The 25,313-nt window shown below is 37.4% G+C and overlaps 1 protein-coding gene across 3 annotated transcripts; it reads left to right on the top strand.

Moving 5' to 3' along the window:
• The first annotated feature begins 138 nt into the window (after positions 1–138).
• On the top strand, positions 139–24,094 carry ankrd52b (ankyrin repeat domain 52b). Of its 3 annotated transcripts, XM_026242270.1 has the most exons (28): positions 139–282; positions 1,065–1,148; positions 1,346–1,424; positions 2,600–2,670; positions 2,747–2,947; positions 3,066–3,153; positions 3,679–3,821; positions 4,047–4,259; positions 4,336–4,414; positions 4,704–4,818; positions 5,172–5,254; positions 5,391–5,454; positions 5,559–5,627; positions 6,165–6,305; positions 6,915–6,962; positions 7,053–7,164; positions 8,632–8,703; positions 9,060–9,261; positions 9,500–9,587; positions 19,782–19,899; positions 21,372–21,591; positions 21,680–21,767; positions 21,849–21,932; positions 22,090–22,235; positions 22,387–22,469; positions 22,562–22,644; positions 22,726–22,817; positions 23,435–24,094. In XM_026242270.1, exons 1-28 carry the CDS (start codon positions 256–258, stop codon positions 23,617–23,619), a joined length of 3,078 nt encoding a protein of 1,025 aa, XP_026098055.1. In that variant the 5' UTR covers positions 139–255; the 3' UTR covers positions 23,620–24,094. The 3 variants fall into 3 exon arrangements, 1 of the variants encoding a protein (XP_026098055.1); XR_003279692.1 differs by lacking the exon at positions 23,435–24,094 and having other exon boundaries at positions 22,090–22,231; positions 22,726–22,782; XR_003279693.1 differs by lacking the exons at positions 6,915–6,962; positions 7,053–7,164; positions 8,632–8,703; ... (9 more) ...; positions 22,726–22,817; positions 23,435–24,094 and having other exon boundaries at positions 5,374–5,454; positions 6,165–6,185.
• Positions 24,095–25,313: the final 1,219 nt, after the last annotated feature.

The raw sequence follows: 25,313 nt of genomic DNA, 5'->3' as shown, positions 1-25,313 counted from the left end.
TGAAATTTGGAAGTTATTTATTTTTGGCTCTGTTTTTTAGGTGAATGTGCAGAGTCTTTCACTTATGTTGAAGTTTGGGATGAGAAATGATGATGCTCTGTGTTGACTGTAGATGGCGCTGTAAAGCAGCGGCTTCATGTTACAGCGCAGTCGCTCTTCTGGTGAATCCGTTCACTATTAACGGCCTAAAGCATAGAGTCGTTTCTTCACGATCATATCCTAATGAATAAACTCCGACCTGACTAATCCGTGGAGATGGGAATATTAAAGATAAACGAGCAGGTAAGAGTCAAGAACTGCTTTTCGCTTTAGTTTTGTCAGCAGCATGGAAGGGCAGTCTTAGTATAACTTGTTCTTCATAGTAGTCTATGTTTCAGTTTTTTTAAATAAACTTCCCTTAAACACAGTCAGAGGAAAACTCACTGTAAAACTAGTTATACCCAGATCCCGGCTCTGGTTGAACCTGTCTCGTAATAGTAATGTGTTGAGCTGTCAGTGAACAACCACATGTCGGTCATTAGCTGACTTTAGTGGACGATATATAGGAACAATATATGTGTATACATGCAACATTTTTTTACTTAACATTGTACTAAAAAGTAATACTAGCTTTGCCTCTGAAATTGCAAAAGCTTTTATTTTATTTTATTTTATTTTTTATAGTTAGCAAAACATTTGTTTTTGATTCAGAACTTTTAAATGAATAGAAACAAACATAAATTAAACTGACCAAAGGCTTCAAGGGATATTTCACCTAAATGAAAAAAAAAATGCCATCATTTACTCACCATCAAGTTGTTCCTGAATTCCTTTCTTCTGGCGAAGACAAAAGCAGATATTTTAATGAATATGGCTAACAGAACAGTTGATGATTCCCTTTGGCTTGAGCAGCATAGAATAAAAGATACAAGTTTTGTGGGGACCATAAAAAGTTCCAATTGTGACTTCCATTATATTTGAAATACTCAAATCCAGAGCTATGTTTTTGAAGCAGAATCCCAGCCCTGCTAAAGTGTGGCTACTCTGATCCTGATCCTGAATCAGTCTGTATTTCTCTCTTTTAGTCACTCCTGGTCCAGGCAGTTTTTAGCCAGAATGCTGAAATGGTGGACTTTTTGTTGGAGCAACATGAAGATGTCAATGAACTGGTACGCAAAGAAGCATTTTTCTTATTTGCAGAAATGTTTTGGTTTTTCAAAATTCCTTTAATCCTTTTATTTCTTTGTAAGAAACCATAAATCCCTATACCTGATTACTAAAATTATGAAATACTTTTGATTAAAAATGTAGAGTGAATACACAGATTTGACCTTTTAACGTGAGATACAGTCATTTGTTGTTGCAGGACCACGAGTGGCGCACTGCGTTGCATGCTGCAGCTTATGTTGGAGGTGTTTATATCATGGAGCTCCTCATCAGTTCAGGTGAGATCAGGATTTTCTGATCAGGTTTGAATATGGACTAACAGTTACAGACATGGACAGCAAACCACACTGATTGTTTTACATGACTGTGTGTCCTTGTACATGTATAAAAAGATATTCATTTAATTGTGCTTTATTGCAGAAGTTACAATACCAGTCAATGTTTTGACAAGTTTCACCACAAATACCAAAAAAAAAGGATTTATTGTGCATTAGTAGTACAACTTAAAATAATGAAAAAAAAAATTGATAATCGAAATAATCAGAATGATTTTTTTAAATTGTAGTTTTATTTTTATGTATTGCCATAAAGCTGAATTTTTCCGCAGCCGTTACACAATCGTTCAGAAATCATTCTTACATGCTGATTTGTTGTTCACTGATTATCGGTTGTTATTTGTGCTCAGTTATTTATAATGGTTTTTAATAATAAGGAATTTAAAATGAATAATAATAAAGTGTTTTTGCAATTTTATTGCATTTATTTTCTGATTAATTTAATGTCCTTGCAGAATAAGGGTATTTTTTTATTATTATTTTTTTATTGTAATAACCACAGATTTTTGAATCGCAGTTTGCGCTGTTTTACACAAAAATATGAATCAGCACAACTTGTTTCAACATTTATAATAACAAATTCTCAAATAATTATTTAACATAATTATAACTTTAACATATAATTTCTGAAGGATCATATGACACTGAAGATGCTAAAAATTCAGCTTTGCCATTGCGTCAGTAGAAAACGTCTCTTTTAAACTGTAATAGTATTTCACAAAACTCTTTTTACTGCATTTGATCAAACAAATACAGCCCTGGTGAGTATAAGAGACTTCTTCATAAAAAAAAAAAGTACTTGTAAATGTAAATATTTTGGGTCACACTTTATGTTAAATGTCCAGTTCTCACCATTAACTTAACTATTAATGATATTTGCATCAATAAACTCCTAATTTAGTTGTTAAGTTTCAGTTTTGTGTAGGTTTAGGGATGTAGAATATCCTCATGCAGAATATGTGCTTTAGAAGTACTAATAAACAGCCAATATGTTAATAAAAGACATGCTAATAAGCAACTAGTTAATAGCAAGAATTGGTGGCTATAGTGAAGTGTTTGAATATTTAGGCTTTAACACTGTGTTTAGTCTTTGATTGCCTGTGATGTTGTGGTCTCAGGTGCTGATGTCAATGCTAAAGACCAGGACTGGCTGACTCCTCTGCATCGAGCAGCTGCCTCTCAGAATGAAGTAAGAGAGGATTTTAAAATATCATTTTGCTGTTTATTGTGTTTTTGTCTCTCCTTTTGTATTGCTTTAAATGCAGGAGTCTGTTGGGCTGCTTCTGAGAAAGGGAGCTGTAGTGAATGCACAGGACCGGTTCTGTCAGACGCCGCTGCATGTAGCTGCAGCCAACAGAGCCATGAAGTGTGTCCAGATGCTGCTTCCTTACGTGAGCGGCCTGGATGCAGCTGATCGCTTCGGGAGAAGCGCTTTACATCACGCAGTCCACAGTGGACACGCAGAGGTTTGGCAAGAGCTGATACTGAATAGCAGGATTTATCCCAAACACTATTCCTTCAGGTGTGCATGTTAAGAAAGAAGAAAAAAAAGTCTTGAAGACTAATTAATAATAATGTTCTCAGACAGTGACCCTGCTCCTAAGTAAAGGGGCCAACATGAGTGCCCGAGACATAAAGGACAGACAGCCTATCCATTTGGCTTCTTATCTAGGTATCTGCTCCTCTGACTCTGAATTTCTGCCTCAGTTAATATGTTTATTATATTTGACCCTGGAGCACAAAACCAGTCATGAGTAGCACAGGTATATACAATGCATTGCATGGGTCAAAATGGGACCCAAAGATTGTTCTTTTATGCCAAAAATCATGAGTATATTAATTATAAATTAAGATAATTTGTAAATTTCCTACCATAAATATGTCAAAACCTAATGTTCGATTAGTAGCATGCATTGCTAAGTACTTCAATTGGACAATTTTAAAAGGCAATTTTCTCAGTATTTAGATTTTTCGGCACCCTCTGATTCCAGATTTTCTCTGGAATCTCAGCCGAATATAGTCTTATCCTAACAAACCACACATCAACGGAAAGCTTATTTATGTAAAATGTATAAATCTCAGTAATAAAAGATAAAGACGCTTATGACAGGTTTTGTGGTCCAGAGTCACATATAGACGTCTGATCGGAATATATTTCATTTCACTAGTGTGTAATGTGCTTGTGTCTGTTGTTCAGGGCATCTGGAGGTGGTCAAGCTCTTAGTAGCGTGCAGCGCTGATGTGTCCTGCAGGGACAAGCAGGGGTTTACCCCTCTACATGCGGCTGCTCTTGGGGGACACACTGAAGTGGTCAAGTACCTGCTGAAACATGGAGCAGAGGTGAGGGCTCGTATATTAGTGCCAGATCTCTGTTTCCTGCTTGTTTATGTGTCATGTTTTCATTGTTTTGTCACATGGGTACCATAGCTGAGCATCACAAGCCTGTCTTTTTAGGCAAGTAGCAGATATGGGTGTCATGTCATAAAATAATTTGAATACATCTGAATTTGACAGAATGAGGTGAAATGAGACAGAATCCATTGTGATGTTAGTTTTGTCTGTTAGGTTGATGAAGCAGATGGCTCTGGTAACAGTGCTCTCCACATGGTTTGTTACGCTGGGCAGAGGGCTGTAGCTAGTGAGCTGGTTAACTGTGGTGCCAGTGTTAACCGATCAAACGTGCGTGGCTGTACACCGCTGCACCTGTCTGCTGCCTCCGCTGAAGGAGCCTTGTGTCTGGAGCTGCTGGTCAACAACGGGGCAAATCTTCACATTCCGGTCAGTAGACGTGAACTCCAAATGAGCCGGCGATTGTCGCAGTGTTTCTCTCTGACCTTTCTTGCTTTGACTTCAGAATAAAGCCGGGAAGAGTCCTTTGCATGTGGCTGCCATTCACGGACACTTCACCCGTTCCCAGATACTCCTTCAAAATGGTAAAGCCACGCTCACAGCACAAATACTAGTAGGAGCAGATTTTACAACAGTATTTTCCTGTTGAGCTACTGTAAAAAGCTCTGTAGGGTTAGAAATGACTTTACTTTGCTTAGCAGTGCTGTGTAAAGGCTTGTAATTGTAAATGATTACTTCATATTGTTAACGCACATTAACTAAACATTCTTACACTGTCATAAATGACACCATGACACACTACAGTACCATCACAATTGTGAACGTAACATATGTCAGGAACTCACCTGACTCTCTTATTCTTTTCTCTTGCAGGTGCAGAGGTGGAGTGTGTTGATAAATTTGGTCATACTCCTCTTCACTCTGCTGCTAAACATGGTCAGGAGTTGCTGATCACTACACTCTTGAATAACGGTGCGGATGTGGCCAGGTGTGTCTTAACAAAACCATTCAAATACAGAGACCTACCTCAGCAGAACCGACTCTTTTGAGTCTGTGTCCACTTCCATTTATTGTAGTTTGCATGTATGTGGATTCACGCAGTTTAGTCGTGCTTATCCAGTATTTAAAATGTTCAATTATCTTAAATCTAAGCCTTCCTAAATATTATGTTGCTATATTTTTAGAATGAGCTTATGAATGTGTTGAAAGTAATTATTGGCTACAGCACGAATGTGATGGTTTCAGACATGACATATCTACAGTTTATCTTGAGAATATGTTTAAAAATGCAATTCTTATTTAAATGGTAATATGCTTTTACAATAACTGTCCATCTCATAGGCGAGGCATTAATGGCATGACTCCAGTGCACTTGGCAGTGTTTTATGGATTTTCAGACTGTTGTCAAAAGTTACTTTCCTCAGGTAAAAATCATACACAAGGCAGATACTTATATCCACAATAATGCATGAGCACTATCCCATTGCTTTGACATTAAACCAGATATATGTCACCCGTCTAAGACTGTATGTTTGTCTAACAGACATCTACTCTTGGCAGGGTTTGATATAAACACCGTGGACGGCCTGGGAAGGACATGTTTGCATGCAGCTGCTTCAGGAGGGTATGCTAAATGTCTGCCACTTATGTGCTTGTAGTTTCTAAGCTATATTTTTTTAATTACAGTTTTGTTATTCATGCTTTGTTTTTCAATTTGTTCACTGACAGAAATGTTGAATGTCTTAAATTGCTGTTAAAAAGTGGTGCTGCTTTGAATAAAAAGGACAATTTTGGAAGGTAAAGTCTTTATTAATCAATAAAATGTATGTATATATATAGTTATATATTTTCACGCAGATTCATAAAAACCAATAGTGAAATGCTTCCGATTATATTTTGTAATGGCTAAATGCACTCAAGCTGGCATGGACAGAATATGCTGTAATACAAACTAGTGCTGCGATTAAGCACATCCAAAAAAAAAAGTTGTTTACATAATTTATGTGAATGCACTACATATATCTATGTATACATAAATACACATACAGTATATACTTATATTCATATAAGTTAGATTGTATGTAAATATATTTGATATATAAAAAAATGTGTGTGTTTATATATATATATATATATTTATATGTACTAAATAAATATACACAGTACACACACATAATGTAAACAAAAACATTTAATTTGGATGCGATTTATCGTTTGACAGCACTAATACAAACAGGGAAATCAGATTTATTTTTAAAATGGACAGTGTCGTAAAGTTACATAAAGCTTAGTGACCTAGAAAGAGTGTTGTATCTATTATTGAATTGTTCACAGGTCTCCTCTGCACTACACATCAGTGAACGGCTCGTATCTGTGTACAGTGGCTCTGGTGAAAGCTGGAGCTGATGTTAATGAACTGGATGTGAATGGATGCAGTCCACTGCACTACGCAGCTGCTGCCCAAACCTCACACAGGTATAACATTTATTACGAACAGCTGATTTGGCAAGGATTCAGACCCCTGCATTTTTCCACATTTTGTAATGTCAGCCCTATACTGTTCCTCTGAATTTTGTTATGCCATTCTCTGTCCACCTGCTCTCTAATTTTCATGTGTGTGTGCCCAGAAGCTCACTCTCTCTGTGATTTCTCTCTGGTAGCTCTCTTAGTCATATTGACCCTTAATTTTGGTCCTCGACTCACTTCCAGACTGTTGTTCTGCTCTTTTGTTCAATAAACACAGATCTGAAGCCGAAGTGTAGTGGGTAGGATCAGTAGGCTCATTTATTTGGGTGTTTTGACATTTTCCATATGTAATCAAAAATTTAAAAACTGTCATTATTTATAGACCTATGTGTTTCATCTATGGAAGGAAAACTCTAAATGAAAGCACTGGACAGCATATTCTGTGCAATTATAATGAATACAATGCATAAATAGTCCATACAATGAATTCAGTGTTTTTCAATTCTTCAGAAGCCATAGGAAAAGATTTGTGTGAGGAACAGACTAAAATGTTCATTATTTATTTATTCAACTCATTTCAAATATGACTTAACTTTGTGTATATTTTTACTCCAACAGAGTTGAACAGAACTGTCCTGACAGTGAGACAGATGAAGAAGCTCAGTGGTAAACATCTTTCGGGATTTGAAAATAAAATGACTAACTGTTAATAAGCTTTATAGTACATGACCCCTTATGTGTGACATGTTCTTACAGGTGTTTGGAGTTTCTTTTGCAGAGTGGAGCTGACCCAACACTGCGTGACAGTAAAGGCTTCGGTCCGGTCCACTACGCAGCTGCCTGTGGTGACAGACACAACCTAAAATTGGTGAGAAAACTCTTTTCATGGTATACCATATATTATGTGAATTATGGGACATGTGAGTAGAATTTTGTGTGGCTCTTAGTTTGATATGTAGTTTGATGTTTTCACACCTGCCAGTTCTGTCTAGTGGAAAAAGCATACATGGGCACTGACATTTGAAAGTTTATTTGATAAAAAAAGAAAGAAAAAAAATCTATGCATGGATAGACCTAGTAAATCAAGCATGGAGTTTACAGGAGAGATCAGCAAAATGCATTTTGAAAAAAAACCTTATTTTCCATTCCATGCCGACTTTAAATGAAAGTGGCTTTTAATTTAAATAAATATAGCACAAGCACAAATTTTAAGTAAATCATTTCACAAAAGTAGTGGTCGGACTTTATTTTAATGATCCCCTTTTACACATTCTGTTGGCTGTAAGTATTACTGCACCTATGTGCCAGCTAACGCTCATTATAGTATTAGACTGCCTGTCTAATATCTGCTGACACTTTATTGTGATGGTCTCCCAACAGACATTCCACCGACTATCAGTAACTTTGCAAGTACATGTCAACTTATTCTAACCCTACCAGTCTACTAATGCTCTACTTAACACTCCAATGAGAGTTAGTGGACATGTAGGTGCAGCATTACATATAGTCAACAGGATGAGCAAAAGGGACCATCAAAATAAAGTGAAACCAAAATAGTTTCTTAAGTTTGATATGATCTTTGGAAATCATCTGGAAACCATACAGAAATGCAGAATATTATAGGGTTACAGCAGATGTTATGATAAACAGGTGCATGTTTTTTTTAAATAGGTTAAGACTTGTTTTTTGCAGTGTTGAATAATTTTGCACATAGCAGTAAATTGACTATCACAAACCTAAGTGAATCAGAGTGCATACTCTCCTCCCATAGATGTTGTGTCTGAAGGGGAAACATATACAAAATCAAATGCCTGTGCAATTAGGACAGCAATAAGGACAGCTGTTTGTAAATCTGACCAATAGTGCAAAAATATACTATAAGTGAAAGATATATTAGGCTAAATTGTGAGCATGATTTACTATTTAGTTCTTTAGATTTATAAATTGTGCACACGATTTAGCAAATTGAGGGAATGATTTAGAAAATCGAGGGTTTTTTTCGAATAACCTATCATGAGAGCCTGTTCTAGTACACCCCCAAAACAAAAATCAAGCCTTTGTAAAAGAGCATAATAGGACCCCTTCAATGAAACATGACTATAATTAATGTGAAGGGAAACTATAACTGTGGTTACTCTTGAAAAGAAACTGAGTATCTTTGCTTGGTTTACCAATGTTATGTCTGAGAAAATCTATTTGGAAATTCATTTTGTTTGCTGATGCCACTTTCTTTGGTATTTTGTTATCTAATGCACTGGCTGGCACACAACTAAGCTACTTTTACCTCGTTCTGTATGACACTTTGAGTGAACTCACAATAAACATTTCTTATTAGCTCATAGAAATGTCTTTCAAATGTGTGGAAGATGTGGAAAGCTGTGTTCCTGTGAGTCCTTTTCACTTAGCGGTGAGTACTCCATCTCCAGTCAAATCTCTTTTCTCTCTTTTTCTCTGATGCAGTTGTCATTACAAATTGAATTTGAATTTAAGTAGAATTAAAATGAATTGTTATTAATGGAACTGATACAAATGTATTTTTTGTTAACTAGAAAAGGGAAATTTGCAAAGACAAACTTAAACATAAAAAAATAAGCCTTTGCCAGTTGAAGTAATCCAGTAAATTCTTCTCTCTATCGATTATTTCGATTCAAAAACCAGTTAAAACTTCGTGTGTAGATAAGCCAATTCTATTTAAGTTACTTATGAATTGATAGTAAACCAAGATGTGAATTTTGCCCAACCCTGATCAATTGTTTCTATCAGGCGTATAATGGTCACAGTGAGGCTCTTCAGGTGCTGTCCGAAACACTGGTTAATGTAGACATACAGGATCCCAGGGGTCATACAGCTCTGTATATGGCTGCTCTGAGAGGTCACGGCCCCTGTGTGGAGCTGCTGCTGCTTCAAGGGGCTTCGTATGCCATCAGGGAGCACAGCCACAGATGGACACCACTACATGCTGCAGGTGTGTAAAGATATGAACATGTAAAGGGACAACGCATTTGTAAAGGGTAATGACTGAGAAGTTAGTTCAGAGGTTCAATAAGTAAAGGCACTCTATTTATATAACATAATAATTTGATACATTTGATAAATTACTGTGTAATTGAAACTAGTTTTCAAGATATTTTTTTCTTTGCAGAGCTGTGGGAGGGCCAAATCACATTTTTAACTTTATTTAACCCAATGTTTTATCCTCATAGCTGCCAAAGGTCAAACTGAGTGCCTGCTCATGATGTTGAAAAGAGACGAAAAAGATGACATATTTGACCTCATGGACATACATGGACAGTAAGCGCCATTTCAACATTCACTTCAGTGATATAGCATGACAATATAGCATGATCATACACTGCATTTACAAAATTACAAAATTAAGGAGAAAATCACAGAAACAGAGCAGGGAAGTCGACTTACAAGCAAGCATCACCCCAGTACTGCTTTAAAGGGGACATCAGATGCCCATTTTCCACAAGTTGTTATGATTCTTTAGGGTCTTCATGAAAATTTTATAACATACTTTGGTTAAAATTTCTCAATGGTAGTGTAAAACAAAACTCTTTTTTCCCTGTCAAAAACTGCTCTGTTCACAGCGACTTGTTTGGGTGCATGTCTCTTTAAATGTTAATGAGCTCGGTAGTGTCTGTGATAGAGGTCGACCGATATATCGCTCGGCCGATATATCGGGCCGATATTTGTCATTTTTTTATATATCGGCATCGGCCGATATCCGTGTTTAGTAGCGCCGATTTAAAGTCAGGCACGTCGGCGGGCAGCCCCGCGTTATTGGCGCGATGGAAAGTGCTGCTGCAGCCACTGCATGTAAAGCACCCCGAGTCAAAACTTTTGGAAGATTCAACAACAGACCTGCGAGATGAAGGTAGTCAGAGAATTTCACTCTGTAAATGGGGTGGAGAAGTTGTCAGCTCTAACAAACACTGCAGCGTGATTGAGGGCTCCGTTACTCCGCCCTGCTCACAGACAGCACCGCGCTCGGAGAGACAGCTGTCCTGGAGCTGCCCAGAATGGTGAATGACATTTGTTTGGAAGCATGGTTTGATGCAGACAATAAACAGTTTTCCATCCAACTCATTTGCATTTAGGGATGTCAATATTTGATAATTTCCATGATCGATCGTCGTTTAAATTAACGATCAAGTAATAACCTTAATGCTGCAAAATGCGTCTGCAGCGGTATTATTATTATGTGCAAAAGCCACTTGGAAAAAAAGCTTTCTCACCTGAATTAAAGGGGTTTTAGTATGAATAAAATGCTAGTAGCAGGACTGTAAAATGAATAAATGTGATTATGATCGTTTGATAAAATGAAGAGAGCACGCCATACGTTTGAGATCATTTTACTTTGCTGAATGTTTTCTGTCAAGGAGACCGCTGAATGCGCCTCTTTAAATGGTTTCGTGGTGCTCGTTGTTGTATTTTGAAACGCAACTGCAATGTTTTCAAATGACACTATAGTAGTTGTGCAACGGATCATCATTGATCCGTGATCCGTTCCGATCAATATCTTCAGTTCGGCACACATGTGGGACCGTGTACTTGTTGGCCAACGGATTTTCGTTTTAAAAGGAAAAAAACAAAAACGAAAAACGGCTCGTTTCCCAATTTCCATTAGTAAATAGGAAAACAAAAAACGGAAAACAATCCATTTTTCTTTTTTTCTTTTGATATTAAAAGACGGAAAACGGAAAACAATCTGGTTATCCGATTGTATTTATAGATGGAAATCGGAAATCAAAATACGAATGTATGAACTATTTCTGCATTCTGCATTGGTACTTTTTCGTGAACCGGAAGTTACTCCCGCCCAGAGCTCCCGCCACGCCAAGAAGACCCGCCCTTCACCCAAGGTAATGTAAAACACGTAATTGATGTCCGAGCTACTGCGACAATGGAAACAAGTTATGTTCTCTTTTGAGAAGGCAAACGTGTCACAGTAAGAGATGATGACATGTCTGTTGACAAAATATGCAGGATATTTCAGGTACTGAAATAATACACAACAATAACAACATAAGTAACTTTTGTTATAATTTACAGTTTTGCACGCAAAGACATAACGCAGTATGTTCCTGCACAACCGGAGGCTGCAGTTTCAGGACCTCAGATCTATTACCCTGTTGGTTTAGTGTGCAGTCACGTTACTTTGTATATAGCATCAATATATTAATCTCAGTAGTATTTGTTTTTAAATATGATTTTTGATTCAAAATGCAGCAGAGGTTAATTACTAAGTGAGCTTTGAGTCACAATTTTAAATTTAAACATGAATTTACACAAAATATAAATGAAATATACATTTTGTGAAATTGATGTGTCAATTTTAAAACAATTGTAAAAAAAATGAAGAACCTTAAAAGTCTTAGTCTCTTGAATTATACAGTATATTGATTAACCTCCTTAAGGTGAATTAGCTCATTATCAGGTAAGTTAAAGTTGGAATCAGTGTATGGAGCCACTAAATTACAGCAGAGAGTTTAAAAGTTGTTGAGAGGCAAGACAAGACACAAGAATGATTCAAGAATGTTTATATATATGTCATTTTTCCGACAACATCACAAGCACCAAAGTGAACCCCTTTTCCATCAGTTGCTGCATGGACAGAATGGCTGTAGGCTTCAACTCTAGACAGAGAGAGATAAATAAGAAACATTTGTCTAACATATTCAGCTGGTATATATATGTATTGTGTAGTTCCAGGGCAAGGTCGTGGTGTTTCAGTGGAAGCAGAAGCGGCAGGTGCGGAGCGGCGCATGAAGGCAAAAGGAACAGCAGTAGTGGGTACGGCTCTGCTTGCAGGAAGCTGACTATGATCTGGATCCCCGTGGACCTCATAATGGCCGTGATGCACAAGATTGAGGATGCAAAAACGTCCAGATGGCTCTGGAAATGTTGTGGTGTTTGCATCATCTGTAATGTACAGACTGCTGCCATCAACCTGTTGAAGTGCATAGAAGGAAAATACCAAAAGTTTAATGAACATTTAAAATAAATGGCAAACAGTAAAAAGACAAATGCTAATCCATCAGATTCATTGTTAGTTTATTAACGAATATAAACAAAATGCTTAATTAAAATGTCAGAAAACCTAATAGGGGTGGAACGGCCTGCACATTAATTAAACTTATCAGATGACAAGAACATGGTTGATGTAAGGTTTGTAAGATTTACCTGCCGGTTAATGTATTAGTGTGAATACTGGCTTAATAGTCATTGTTTTACCATATTTTTGTATAAAATATCTTTCATAATTAAACTTCACTGACTGCCTAGTTGCACTATGTGTTAGCCTGTTGTTTTGGCGTTGTTTTGCAATGATAAATGAGGCATTCGGCATTTTAATAGTTTGTTACAATTTGGCCTAATCTGCAGGTCTACTCCACATACAGTCCATTGTTATCATGTGTTAGTTTCTGTCATGTTCTGCATGGCCAATATGAAGTGATTTTATGGATTCGATTAGGCTCATTGTAGGACAGATGATTAAAAAAGGCACTAGGGATATTTTCATGATCTCAAAATATTCTAACAAGTAGGCTCTCTCTTTTTCTAGATACATATAACAAACCAAAAAGGGAGATCCCTGCCCGATTTGAAGAGATGCACCACATGCTGCAAGGACTTTCACTTTTCATATGTGTATATATATATATATATATATATATATATATATATATATATATATGGTAACACTTTAGAATAAGGTTCCATTAGTTAATGTTAGTTAACTACTTTCGTTAACATGAACTAAGCAAGAACAATCCTTCTACAGCATTTATAAGTCTTAGTTCATGTTAATTTCAACATTTACTAATGCATTATTTAAATCAAAAGTTGTGCTTGTTAACATTAGTTAATGCACTGTGAATTACCATGAACTAACAATAAATAACTGTATTTTCATTAACTAACATTAACGAAGATGAATAAATACAGTAATAAATGTATTATTCATTGTTTGTTCATGTTAATTAATACATTAACTAACATTAACTAATGGAACCTTATTCTAAAGTGTTACCATATATATATATATATATATATATATACACACACACACACCAGTTAAATATGTTAAACAAATGTTTCTTATTTATCTCTCTCTGTCTAGAGTTGAAGCCTACAGCCATTCTGTCCATGCAGCAACTGATGGAAAAGGGGTTCACTTTGGTGCTTGTGATGTTGTCGGAAAAATGACATATATATAAACATTCTTGAATCATTCTTGTGTCTTGTCTTGCCTCTCAACAACTTTTAAACTCTCTGCTGTAATTTAGTGGCTCCATACACTGATTCCAACTTTAACTTACCTGATAATGAGCTAATTCACCTTAAGGAGGTTAATCAATATACTGTATAATTCAAGAGACTAAGACTTTTAAAGTTCTTCATTTTTTTTACAATTGTTTTAAAATTGACATACATCAATTTCACAAAATGTATATTTCATTTATATTTTGTGTAAATTCATGTTTAAATTTAAAATTGTGACTCAAAGCTCACTTAGTAATTAACCTCTGCTGCATTTTGAATCAAAAATCATATTTAAAAACAAATACTACTGAGATTAATATATTGATGCTATATACAAAGTAACGTGACTGCACACTAAACCAACAGGGTAATAGATCTGAGGTCCTGAAACTGCAGCCTCCGGTTGTGCAGGAACATACTGCGTTATGTCTTTGCGTGCAAAACTGTAAATTATAACAAAAGTTACTTATGTTGTTATTGTTGTGTATTATTTCAGTACCTGAAATATCCTGCATATTTTGTCAACAGACATGTCATCATCTCTTACTGTGACACGTTTGCCTTCTCAAAAGAGAACATAACTTGTTTCCATTGTCGCAGTAGCTCGGACATCAATTACGTGTTTTACATTACCTTGGGTGAAGGGCGGGTCTTCTTGGCGTGGCGGGAGCTCTGGGCGGGAGTAACTTCCGGTTCACGAAAAAGTACCAATGCAGAATGCAGAAATAGTTCATACATTCGTATTTTGATTTCCGATTTCCATCTATAAATACAATCGGATAACCAGATTGTTTTCCGTTTTCCGTCTTTTAATATCAAAAGAAAAAAAGAAAAATGGATTGTTTTCCGGTTTTTGTTTTCCTATTTACTAATGGAAATTGGGAAACGAGCCGTTTTTCGTTTTTGTTTTTTTCCTTTTAAAACGAAAATCCGTTGGCCAACAAGTACACGGACCCATGTGACCCGCGGATTGATTTATGAAAAAAAAAAAAAACGTTGCGCATGTTCAGTCCACACTCAGTGGTCATGGCGAGCGGAGGAGCTTGAACGCCCCGCGCATTTTGGCTTCCCTGTCAGATATAATGATGAAGGAAAGAGGTCAAAGTGAAAAGATTGTGCCAGATCTTTATGAACAGGATAAGAAAAAAGTTGTGGATAAACTATCCCGAGCATCCTCTGTTGCGCTGACGACAGACGGGTGGACGTCCAGGGGGATGGAGAGCTCTGTGACGAAAACTGCTCACTTCTTCACAGCAGACTGGGAGATGAGAAGTCCTTATTATTATGTTAAAAAGAAGATATTATGCCATGTGCACTAAGTCCATACGAGGACGAGCGAGCGCGGGTTTGACTAGATGTATTTGGAGGTTATTGCTCACGTCTCGTTCTGCACATATCCAAATGTTTCCATATTCGCAATGTATCTGAATGTTAAACTATAATATTTTTTTTTAATGTAAACTAGACTGAAAAAATCATCCTCTTCACATGAGCGAAAACGTCCTTTGCATAACAGCAGAGAGGACCGGTATACGGTGTATTTAAACTGACCAGTGTAACTTTTTAAATGTTTGGTTGACTGTACTTTATTTTAATAATGAACAGACTGCGATGTAAGTTCGAAATTAGAATGCACCTTAGATGTTCTGTGTCATTTATACCAAACACAAATGTTGCTAGTGTGTTTGCAGCACTACTGTTATTTATTTTTTATATATATTTTTTTATATATTTTTCAGTTTAATTGATTAATTTTTATTTCTAAAATTGTATTTATTTAAATGTATATTTAAGTTTACATTTATGTTCCAACAAACTTGAAAAATTCTACTTGATACATGTAAATGCTCTAAAACTTTTATGTAAATGATTGACACACACACACACACACACACACACACATATATATATATATATATATATATTTTACCTGTTTTATATATTTAATACTTGGTCAGTTTATTAATTTGTTTTGTTAACTTTGGATACATTTTTTTTTTATTTTAATACAGTGCAGTGCACTAAATTAAGATGAATGAAGAGATGGTTCAAGTCAGTGCTCAATAAATTATGATAGGTTTAGAAAAATGTGTTGTGCATCCACTTATTTTTAGTGTGACATTTTAGCATGCAAATCAAAGGGAAAACTCCAAGATATCGGCCCTAAAAATCGGCAGCACATATCGGCCATCGGCTGACCCTGACCTCTAAACATCGGCATCGGCATCTGCTATAGAAAAACCCATATCGGTCGATCTCTAGTATGTGATGTCACCCATAGGTTACCAAAAATAATTTTTGAAACCAAAAGTGGGCGGAGCAGGCCGTCACCATCTTGGCAGCACCGCGAGTCACTCCAGGGTAATCAAAAATAGGCAAAAAGGCAGGAGCTGGTTGCTGAAGCCACACCCACCCAGCGGTGACAGAAGCGGCAATCCACCTGTCACTCTAGTGGCCACACCCTTAATTATGTAGAAATTTAAGGCTTAATATAATTTAAACGGATGAGTTATAAAAAAAATTCACCCCCTCACAGTTGTCATGAAGGGCAAAATTAGCTATTTAGACCAAAATCTTTTTTTTTGCACCAGGCTGTAAACACTTTTTCTGCTGTAAAGTTGGGCATTTTAACATGGGGAGTCTATGGGACTGACTCCCTTTTGCAGCCAGCCTCAAGTGGCCAGTCGATGAATTGCAGTTTTAGTCACTTCCTTGTTGGCATCACAAAAGAGAGTGTATGTTACAATTAGGGGTGTAACGATACGCGTATTCGTATTGAACCGTTCGGTACGACGCTTTCGGTTCGGTACGCGGTACGCATTATGTATACCGAACGGTTCGTTGGAGTAATTAATTATATTTGAAAAAAAAAAAAAAAGAGAGAGAGAGAGAAATATAATGATATGCGTTCAACAAGGTAGCCCAATAACCCAAACAACGTAACAGGCAATGCCCCTGACACTCCCGAAGAAGAAAAAAACACCATCTTATATGTTTATGTTAGGCTACTCAGCAGGCGCTCGCTCACTCAGTACACGCTGAAGGCTCGTTGCAAAATAGCCAATGCGTTTAACAGACTAGAAATGAGAAGATCCTCCAATAACCAACAGGTCTGGTGTTTGGGTGCACTTTGGATTCCCTTTAAGCTATAATGGTGATGGCAAGAGAGTGGTGAATAAAAAAACAACGGTATGTCGCATCTGCAACATGACAGGGTACACCAGCGGGAATAAAAAAAAAAAAAAAAAAAAAACACCAGCGGGAATATCTGGGATATATGCGTCAGTACTATCTGGGAAAAGACGAAAAAAAGGAGAAACATGCACGCAGCAAACTATCCCTGCAGCATTTAGAAACTATAGCTTACAGGGAATCCAACCCAAACACCAGACCTGTCGGTTATTTTAGGATCTTATATTTCTGGTCTGTTAAATGCATTAGACATTTTGCAACGAGCCTTCAGCGCGTGCTGAGTGAGCGAGCGCCTTAGGGGCCGTTCACATATCGTGCCTAAAAACGCATGGAAAACGCTAAGCGCGTCTTTCTCCTCCTTTCCAAAGCGCTCGGGCAGAAGCGCTCATGAGGCGTCTGTCTTTGCTAAGCAACAATGACGTGCTCTCTCCATGAGACGCGGAAATTTCAGCGAAGGATAAATGGATTTGCAGCTCTAAAAATCGCTTGAAGTAGCTCTGCTACTAAATTTATTTCAAAATTGCAATCCATATACAACTATGATCAGCTGTTCCTTCATCTTGGCTGAGCTCTCAACGTTGTTACGGGAAAGGATGAAGCTGATTGGTTAGTTCTTGTCACATGACCCGCGGTGCGCTTGCGGCATTCTGAAAAGTTGAGATGTTTTTACATTTTGCTGTATCTAAAACGTATCGAACCGAACCGAACCGAACCGTGACATCAGTGTATCGTATCGAACCGAACCGTGAATTTTGTGAACCGTTACACCCCTAGTTACAATGTAAAAAGTTAATTTTGCATCTGATGATCCCTTAAAGTTTGACTGAGAAAAATGTGGTAAAACGTAATTTGAGTCTTGTGTGTTTTATTGATTTATATTCGTGATTGTTTGCATGTATACAAGATACCACAGTTGCAATGCACGTGTCATGGTTATATAACATATCTGATATAATTAAAGGACATTAATTTTCATATGAACCATAACAACAAATGTATCACTCAATTTAGGGCTTTCAAATGATTATATTAGATTATATTAACTACTTTTGTAATAACTTACTATTTCAAATAGTGCTTTTTTTCCATCTTTGTAATATTGCACGTCTTCGATCTTCTCTAACTCTTGCTGATACTGAATTCTTAATTCATGCATTAATCACTTCACATCTGAATAATTGCTGTATTTCTTGGTCTGCCTAAAAACTCATTGCAAGGTTACAGCATGTTTAAAACACTCCTCAGCAAGATTATTATTGCTCCTAAATTGTGGAATTCACTTCCCCTTACACTTCGTAATATATCTTCTTTGTCAAGCATCATGACTAAGCTAAAAATGTATGTTTATAATATGTATTTTGGATAATAATGGTGGACTCTAACAGCCTTGATAATGTGTTTTTTCTGATACTGGCCAACACAGTCATCAAGAATGAGTAACATGAACATCAAGGTGCTGAGAACACAGGCCTTATTTCAGACTCATTTCCGTTAGTCAGGAAGTCCAGGATCCAGTTGCAGGGTGAGCTCAAGTCAACGAACAGCATTCTGACTTTGTGTCTGAGAGGATCTGACATGATATGGCATTTGCAGTTGCACTTGAAGGCAGACTGTAAAAGGTCCAGTGTGGGTGTGATGATGGTCTTGATGTGAGTCATGACTAGCTGCTCGAGGCACTTCATGGCAGTTGGTGTGAGTGCCACAGGGTAGTAGTCATAAAGGCAGGTTATTGATTATTTCTATGGCATGGGGTGATGGTGGCATTTTGGTGGCAGTATGCTGGCTGTAAAAGATATTCATAAGGACATCAGTCAGCTAGATCAAGCGTTCTTTCAGCACTTAGGCAGGGATGTCATTTGGGCCAGCAGCCTTGCATGGGTTAAACTCTTTGCAGAGCCCTATTTACTTCAGCTGATGTTAGCACCTGTTCATCTGCTGGGGAGTTGATTTTCATGACTGGGGTGCTGTTAGTCCTCAAAACATGCATAAAAATGTTGTTCTGTGCAGTAAAAGGAGCACTGCTGTCTGTTCTTTCAGCCCTTTTCACACGCACTGAGGGTCTAGACTAGACATGATTGTTTACTGCTGTGCCTCGTGGGGACAGTAACATGCTGGTAGAATTTAGGTAAAATCTTGAGGTTCCTAAGGGAAGTTGTGACCTACTGGTAAGAGAGTCGGACTTGTAACCCAAAGGTCGCAGTATTGAGTCTTATTACTGGCAGGAGAGAATGACCAGCGCTATCTTCAACCCTCATTACCCACAACTGAGGTGCCTTTGAGCAAGACACCAAACCCCCAGTTGCTCCCCGGGTGCTGCTGCAAAAATGGCAGGGCACAAATTAGTAATGCAGCATCTTGGAGACGTTGCCCCAGTTCTTCTGGATTTAGTCTGTCTCAGTTTGTTTTGTTTCTTCATGTCATTCCAGACAGACCGATGATGATCAGATCTTTGTGTTGCGCACTGGCTGTTTTCAGACAAAAATCTACATATTAATATATAATATATATACAGTATATTCAAGTGTTTCAACCACACCCATTGCCACAGGTAAAATCAACTACCTAACCAAGCAGTCTGGATTTACAAACGTGAATAAAAATTTTCATTTTCATAGCCTGTACATGGTATTATTGGAAAGTGGAGCAGAAGCAGAAGACCAGGTAAATTCACAGAGCGGGATCACCGAGTGCTGAGGCATATGGTGCGTAAAAGTCCCCAATTCTCTGCAGATTTCACAGCTTCCAGATTTCCACTGGCCAAAGCTGTCCGCCGGGAGCTTCATGGAATGGGTTTCCGTGGCCGAGCAGCTGCATGCAAGCCTCAAATATCCATTTACAATGCCAAGCATTCAAAACTGCACATTCAAGTCTTTTTCTGTTTGATGACAAAGCTCAACGTTCAGTAATATGCTTGAGCATCCATTAATATATTGTTTCCCCCATTTTTCTCCCTTTGTTCCTTTTTTGAATTGTTTGAAGTATTGCTATTATAAAGTAATAATAGTTCGATGGTCTCTGTAGGACTCCACTGATGTTGGCTACACTGGGCAGTCACATTGACTGTGTCCACATGCTGCTCGAGAGAGGAAGTAATCCAGACACTGGAGACAGAAGAAGCCGCACTGCGTTGCATCGCGCAGTAAGTTTATGGTTTGCACGTACAGTACATATCCATGTGTTTGGTTTGTGTATCTGAATATTTGCAGGGAAGTTAAGGTGTGTAGGCAGTACTAAAAAACTGAATTCTTTGGTCTTTAAACTGTACAACCCCAGAGTTCAGTCATTGCAACTAACTAATCCCACAAGATATCCATTTCATTTTAACAGCCCTTCTATGTTTCACATTTGGCAACGCATTGTGAATTGGAATCATCTTTGGACACTTGGGTTTAAATGTGGGAAAGATGTCAGCAGATCTGAGCTCTGTAGTGAGGACAGGTCAACACATGTGGCCTAATTATAGGAGTCATGGGCTTTGCAAAGGATTTGAAGGGGTGCTTTGTGAAAAACACTGGCGTGAGTTTTCTGTGATCAAATCACGATTGAATCTCATCTGACCACAGACCACAGCTACAAAAGTCATTTGTAATAGGTTGCTCTCGCAATGTGAAATATCCATTTATTTCTCACATTATGTATCTATTTTGAGAGATTCTTGTTCCTCTTATTTCTTTTCACTCCTAGAGTAACTTCTTTGAACTCCTCCTAAATAATATATAAGATGAATAGAAAAAAATCACAAAATCGTTGCTCCACTAAAATGTGTTTTGCCTTTTTGCTTCAGTTATCTTAGCTTATTTCATTCAATTGGTTGGTGGAAAAATACAGTTGTAGGGTTTTACGTGACATGCAAATCAAGTACAGGTGGTTTGTTACTGCTGTGTAATCTACTGTGCCATACTGCTCATATGTAGGAAGTAGGTTAGATTAAATTCTACAGGATCAACGGGGCATATTTTTTCACAGTTAGTGACATGCCAAAGTAGCTCAACTAGCCTTGCTGACCCCACAACTTATTATAGGAGTGCTTCGCAGACAAAAATAGGTCTACTGACTTCTGTGAATAGACTGGATTTACAAGCCACTTCCCATTCTGTGATGACAGCTGAAACATTCATTTATATTCATGGTAAAGATGTGCTTTCTGCTACTGTCATTACGGTTGAGTAACCAGCCTAAGTTAGCAGCAGCTTTATAATGAAATGAGGATACAGTCAGCAGGTACTGAATGAATATCAGAAGAAAAAAAAAAAAAATCTAATTATACTTTCGAAAAAAATGTAGTATAATAATACATTATTATAATAATACATTCTAATACTAATGTATGTTTGTAAGTAAATTATATGGGAATCAATACGGTAGATCCTAAAATGAAAGATTTAGTTGCCAAATTATTTTAGTCATTAACCTATTTCAACATTATGTTGACCAGAAGACTCAATTTAGATGAATTTAGATTTCAACCCTGAGTAGTGACTTGCTTTCTATTCCAAAATGTTTAGTTGCCTTTAGAGATGTGATAAAATCAAATGTGGGACTACCAAAAATATTGAAAAGTATAATTTATAATTCAGAAAAGTGGATTTGGGTCTCCTCTGTGTGTTCCAGGCAGTAGTTGGTAGTGAAGAGTGTGTCTCGGCTTTGCTGGCGCATGGAGCCTTCTCTCTGTGCAGGGACGTTTATGGCAGAAGCCCTTTGCACTTGGCTGCCTCTTGTGGTCACGCATGGCTGCTGCGTCCTTTACTTGAAGCAGCATCACTCTCAGACTCCCTCGACTCTCTGCTAGACTACAGTGCCTACACACCGACTCACTGGGCTGCTTACCATGGTAAGAGAAACATCAGCTGAGAATTATACTAATGAATTACAAATCTCTTGTTTGCAACTTAAAAATAAGTATTTTTGTATTTTTTAAGGGCACAATGACTGTCTAGAAGCTTTACTTGAATATAGGCCATCAAGCTTTCAGGAAGGAAACTCCTTCACACCACTGCACTGTGCACTGTGAGTGATCCTCACCTCATCTTTAAAATGTCTGTGGACACTTTCCATGATAAGATCCATTTCCTCTTCCTTTTTCCACAGAATTGCTGGTCACGATGGTGCTGCTCGACTGCTTGTTGAAACTATGGGAACAAAAATCATGAACCTCATAGATGGCAAAGGAAGGTATGTACTGTATGTCTGTTGTCCACTTCAAATCTTTTTCCAAACATACTGTTGTAGCAAATTTAGACAAATAAGAGGCTCCCTTTTTAAAAGCTGATTTCAAAAAGCCGCCAATATTTCAGAATTATTATTGTTGTTTTTATTATATTATCTGCAGGACTCCCTTACATGCATCTGCGTATGCAGGAAATGTTGCAGCGCTGCAGTTGGCATTGACCTGCGGCTCAGATGTAAACGCGGTCGATTATTCAGGGCGCTCTCCATTAATGCTTGCTGCTGAGAATGGGCATACTTCTGCTGTGGGTTTGTATTGTTAAAACTTGTATTAATCAAAAGAGCTTTATATCATGTAGAATTGTTGCATACTGTATATAACACTGGTTTTAAAAGCTGTAGTACATGTGTTATCTTTATCGAGTAGTCTTAAGTGATCAGCTCAGACTTTTGGTTGCAGATATCTTGCTTCATCAGGCCGGGGCAGACCTCATGCTGCTGGACATCAACAGGAACTCAGCACTTCATATCGCCTGTATAAGAGTAATTACCCCATCACTCATAGTGTCCTATTAAACGGCATGCTGGGTGCAATGAGTTTTCATTATAAATGATCATCGCCTTTAACTCAACAGAGTCATGAAATGTGTGCTCTTCTCATTCTGGCCGAGATTGATGACCCAGCTCTCATCAATAGCACAAACACTGCACTTCAAACGTGAGCATTCACATCTGCATAGGTGTCTATGCATCGATTATTTGGTTGTTTTCACAAGTTTTTCTATCTACACACCATTAGACCTCTGCATATTGCTGCAAGAAATGGTCTTGCCACTGTGGTTGAGGTGCTGCTTACTCGAGGTGCAATGGTTCTGGCCACTGATCAAGATGGTGAGTTTCCCCATGCCCATCACATTGCCAAGAGAGAGCCAAAACTATTAACTTTACTAATAATAGAAGAATTTGTGTGTGAAGAGACACACAAACCAACTGCTCACCAACTGCTAGTTTAATAATCTCTTCAATGATTTTCTGATTCATCGTGTCCTAACATGGTGTGCCATGTAAGCTTTTTTTCTCAACTACAAGTGACTACATTCAGTCACTTTGTTTGTGTTTCTGAATTGCCACGTTAACTTCGGTAGCCTTTCAAACAAAGGAATCCCATTGGCCCAAAATCCAATTTTGCATATCAAGCAGCATTTGTACTTTTAGTGTGGACAGAAAAATGTTTACAGATAAGAATAATGCAAACGTGTCACATTGCCTTCTTAGGATATAACTTAAACTAGTAGAATAATATGTATATTAAATACAGTGTCAGTGTTCAGTAGAAACTAAATGAAAGTAACAAAGATGCTAAATGACATTTTATCAGCAGCGTGACAGTAACTCTGTTTTCTAACTGTGTTATTTACAATAATAAGAGCCGATGAGTGTCGATGTATTGTGAAAAAGATGCTACTTTGCTGATATCTCTGACACATTTTACTGATTTGACATTTTAGGACATATTCCGGCTTTGGCATGCGCACCGAACAAAGATGTGGCAGACTGCTTGGCTCTTATAATTTCCACAATGATGCCTTTTTCTGCTGGCACCATCAGTCTGATGAAGCACTGTGGCATTGCTGCATCCCATCAGCCCTTGTCCAAAACCGTGCCTATACAGCTGATCACAGAGGAACCATAGAGCTGAGTGGACACCAGATAATACACTGAACTCCTTGACTTTGAACTCCTCCTATCGATTCAGAAGGTATTAGAATGTATTTTTTATTGTACAGTATCATACAATGCTTCTGTTTTAGCATCATGCAGTATATACTGTGACATATTCATTTGTAATACAGTACATCTTTAACTGCACCATTCCATTATGTGCTGAATTACTCCTTTATGTGTAGCCTAAGAAAGTAACTACAATATCTGCTACTGTTTTAGCATTGTGCTATAGTATACATGGATAGAAATGTGTTAATTTGTGTTTGCATGTGTTGGGTACTCTAAATATGAATTTATCATTTCACATTTATCTCAGCTTGATACACTTTTGCATTTTTGAAGAGGCAAATTGCGAAAAATAAAAGCATAAAACAAACAATGTTTAGTCACCCTGCAAACTACAAGACACGATTCCATCAAATAAATGTTTCACACTCACAGATTATGAGCTTCTAGGTTTTGCATATTGAAATCTTGTTTTACAGGCATAAATACTGAAATACGTAACATTTTTAGCACTTTAATTAACCTAAACCTAACCTAAACAAACTAAATTTCACAAATTTGCACACAGTTTGAGTCACAAACAACTTTGTGTCACAATATCACTTATGCCATTCATTATTTGCTGTAACACTGCTTTCTATTTGTTTATCAATAAACAGTTCTTCTAGTAGACTTTAATCATCATTTCATACTATTAACTACAGTAGAGTTGAACAATATTTATTTTTAAGCAAAATAATTTTTACATTTTTTAATTGGAGTAAACGCATTGGAGAAAAACAAATGAGAAATGTATATATCCGAATGTAGACATCTAAATAATGATAAAAATTGACTAATGTCTACATTTCTTGTTTGCATGTAATATGGAACATCTACCTTCTTTACCATTTTAATATCAGCAAATCTCCAGGTTTTTTCTTTTTCTGACAGTTCCTCTGCCTTTTTAAGTCTGCTTTCCTTTTTATTTGTGGATTTTATTTTAACAGTTCAGTTAAGTAACAGTGTTGCAAGATTGTAAATGTCCAAATATCATACCAGAAGCTCAAAATTATCGTATTTGGAAGAAATTTTTTTGTATATGAGTCAAACGTACAGAATACAGCTATTTGTCTACCACCAACTTTTTGACATGACCTGAAAATTACCATAATACCTAGATAAATAACTAGACATACTTTAGTGGGAAGGTCCAGAGTCCCTTTGTGTTACACAGATTTGATGCCGTCATGGACTCGTGAGCTTAAAAGCAGGGCATGCTCCCGCTTGGGGCAGCTGTGGCCTAATGGTTAGAGACTTGGACTAGTTACCTGTTGGTCATCAGTTCGAGTCTCGGTGATGGCAGGAGTCAATACCCATGGCTGAAGTGCCCTTGAGCAAGGCACTGAACCCCCAGTTGCTCCCCGGGTGCTGGATATATAGCTCCCCACTGCTCCAGGGGTGTGTTCAGTTTTCAATGCTGTGTGTGTGCACTTCGATGGGTTAAATGCAGAGCACCAATTCCTAGTATGGGTTACCATACTTGACAAATGTCACGACTTTCACTTTCATCCTTAACATACTCTGAGGTGTGTACAATCAATGAGAAATTATTACAACTACCATCATTTGAAGTGTCACAAAATTCTGAAATAAATCATACATTATGAGATTATT

This window comes from Carassius auratus, unplaced genomic scaffold (assembly GCF_003368295.1).
Source record: "Carassius auratus strain Wakin unplaced genomic scaffold, ASM336829v1 scaf_tig00001155, whole genome shotgun sequence".
In the NCBI taxonomy this organism is placed as follows: domain Eukaryota; kingdom Metazoa; phylum Chordata; class Actinopteri; order Cypriniformes; family Cyprinidae; genus Carassius; species Carassius auratus.
The sequence above is the reverse complement of the archived record's forward strand: the minus strand, read 5'-3'. Positions and strand labels throughout refer to the sequence as shown.

Excerpts from the sequence above, each read along its gene's own strand:
- ankrd52b (XM_026242270.1), top strand. The coding sequence starts at position 256 with ATGGGAATATTAAAGATAAACGAGCAG. Across the intron at positions 3,154-3,678 it reads CCATTTGGCTTCTTATCTAG|GGCATCTGGAGGTGGTCAAG; the intron begins GTATCTGCTCCT and ends TCTGTTGTTCAG. Across the intron at positions 22,645-22,725 it reads ACAAACACTGCACTTCAAAC|ACCTCTGCATATTGCTGCAA; the intron begins GTGAGCATTCAC and ends ACACACCATTAG.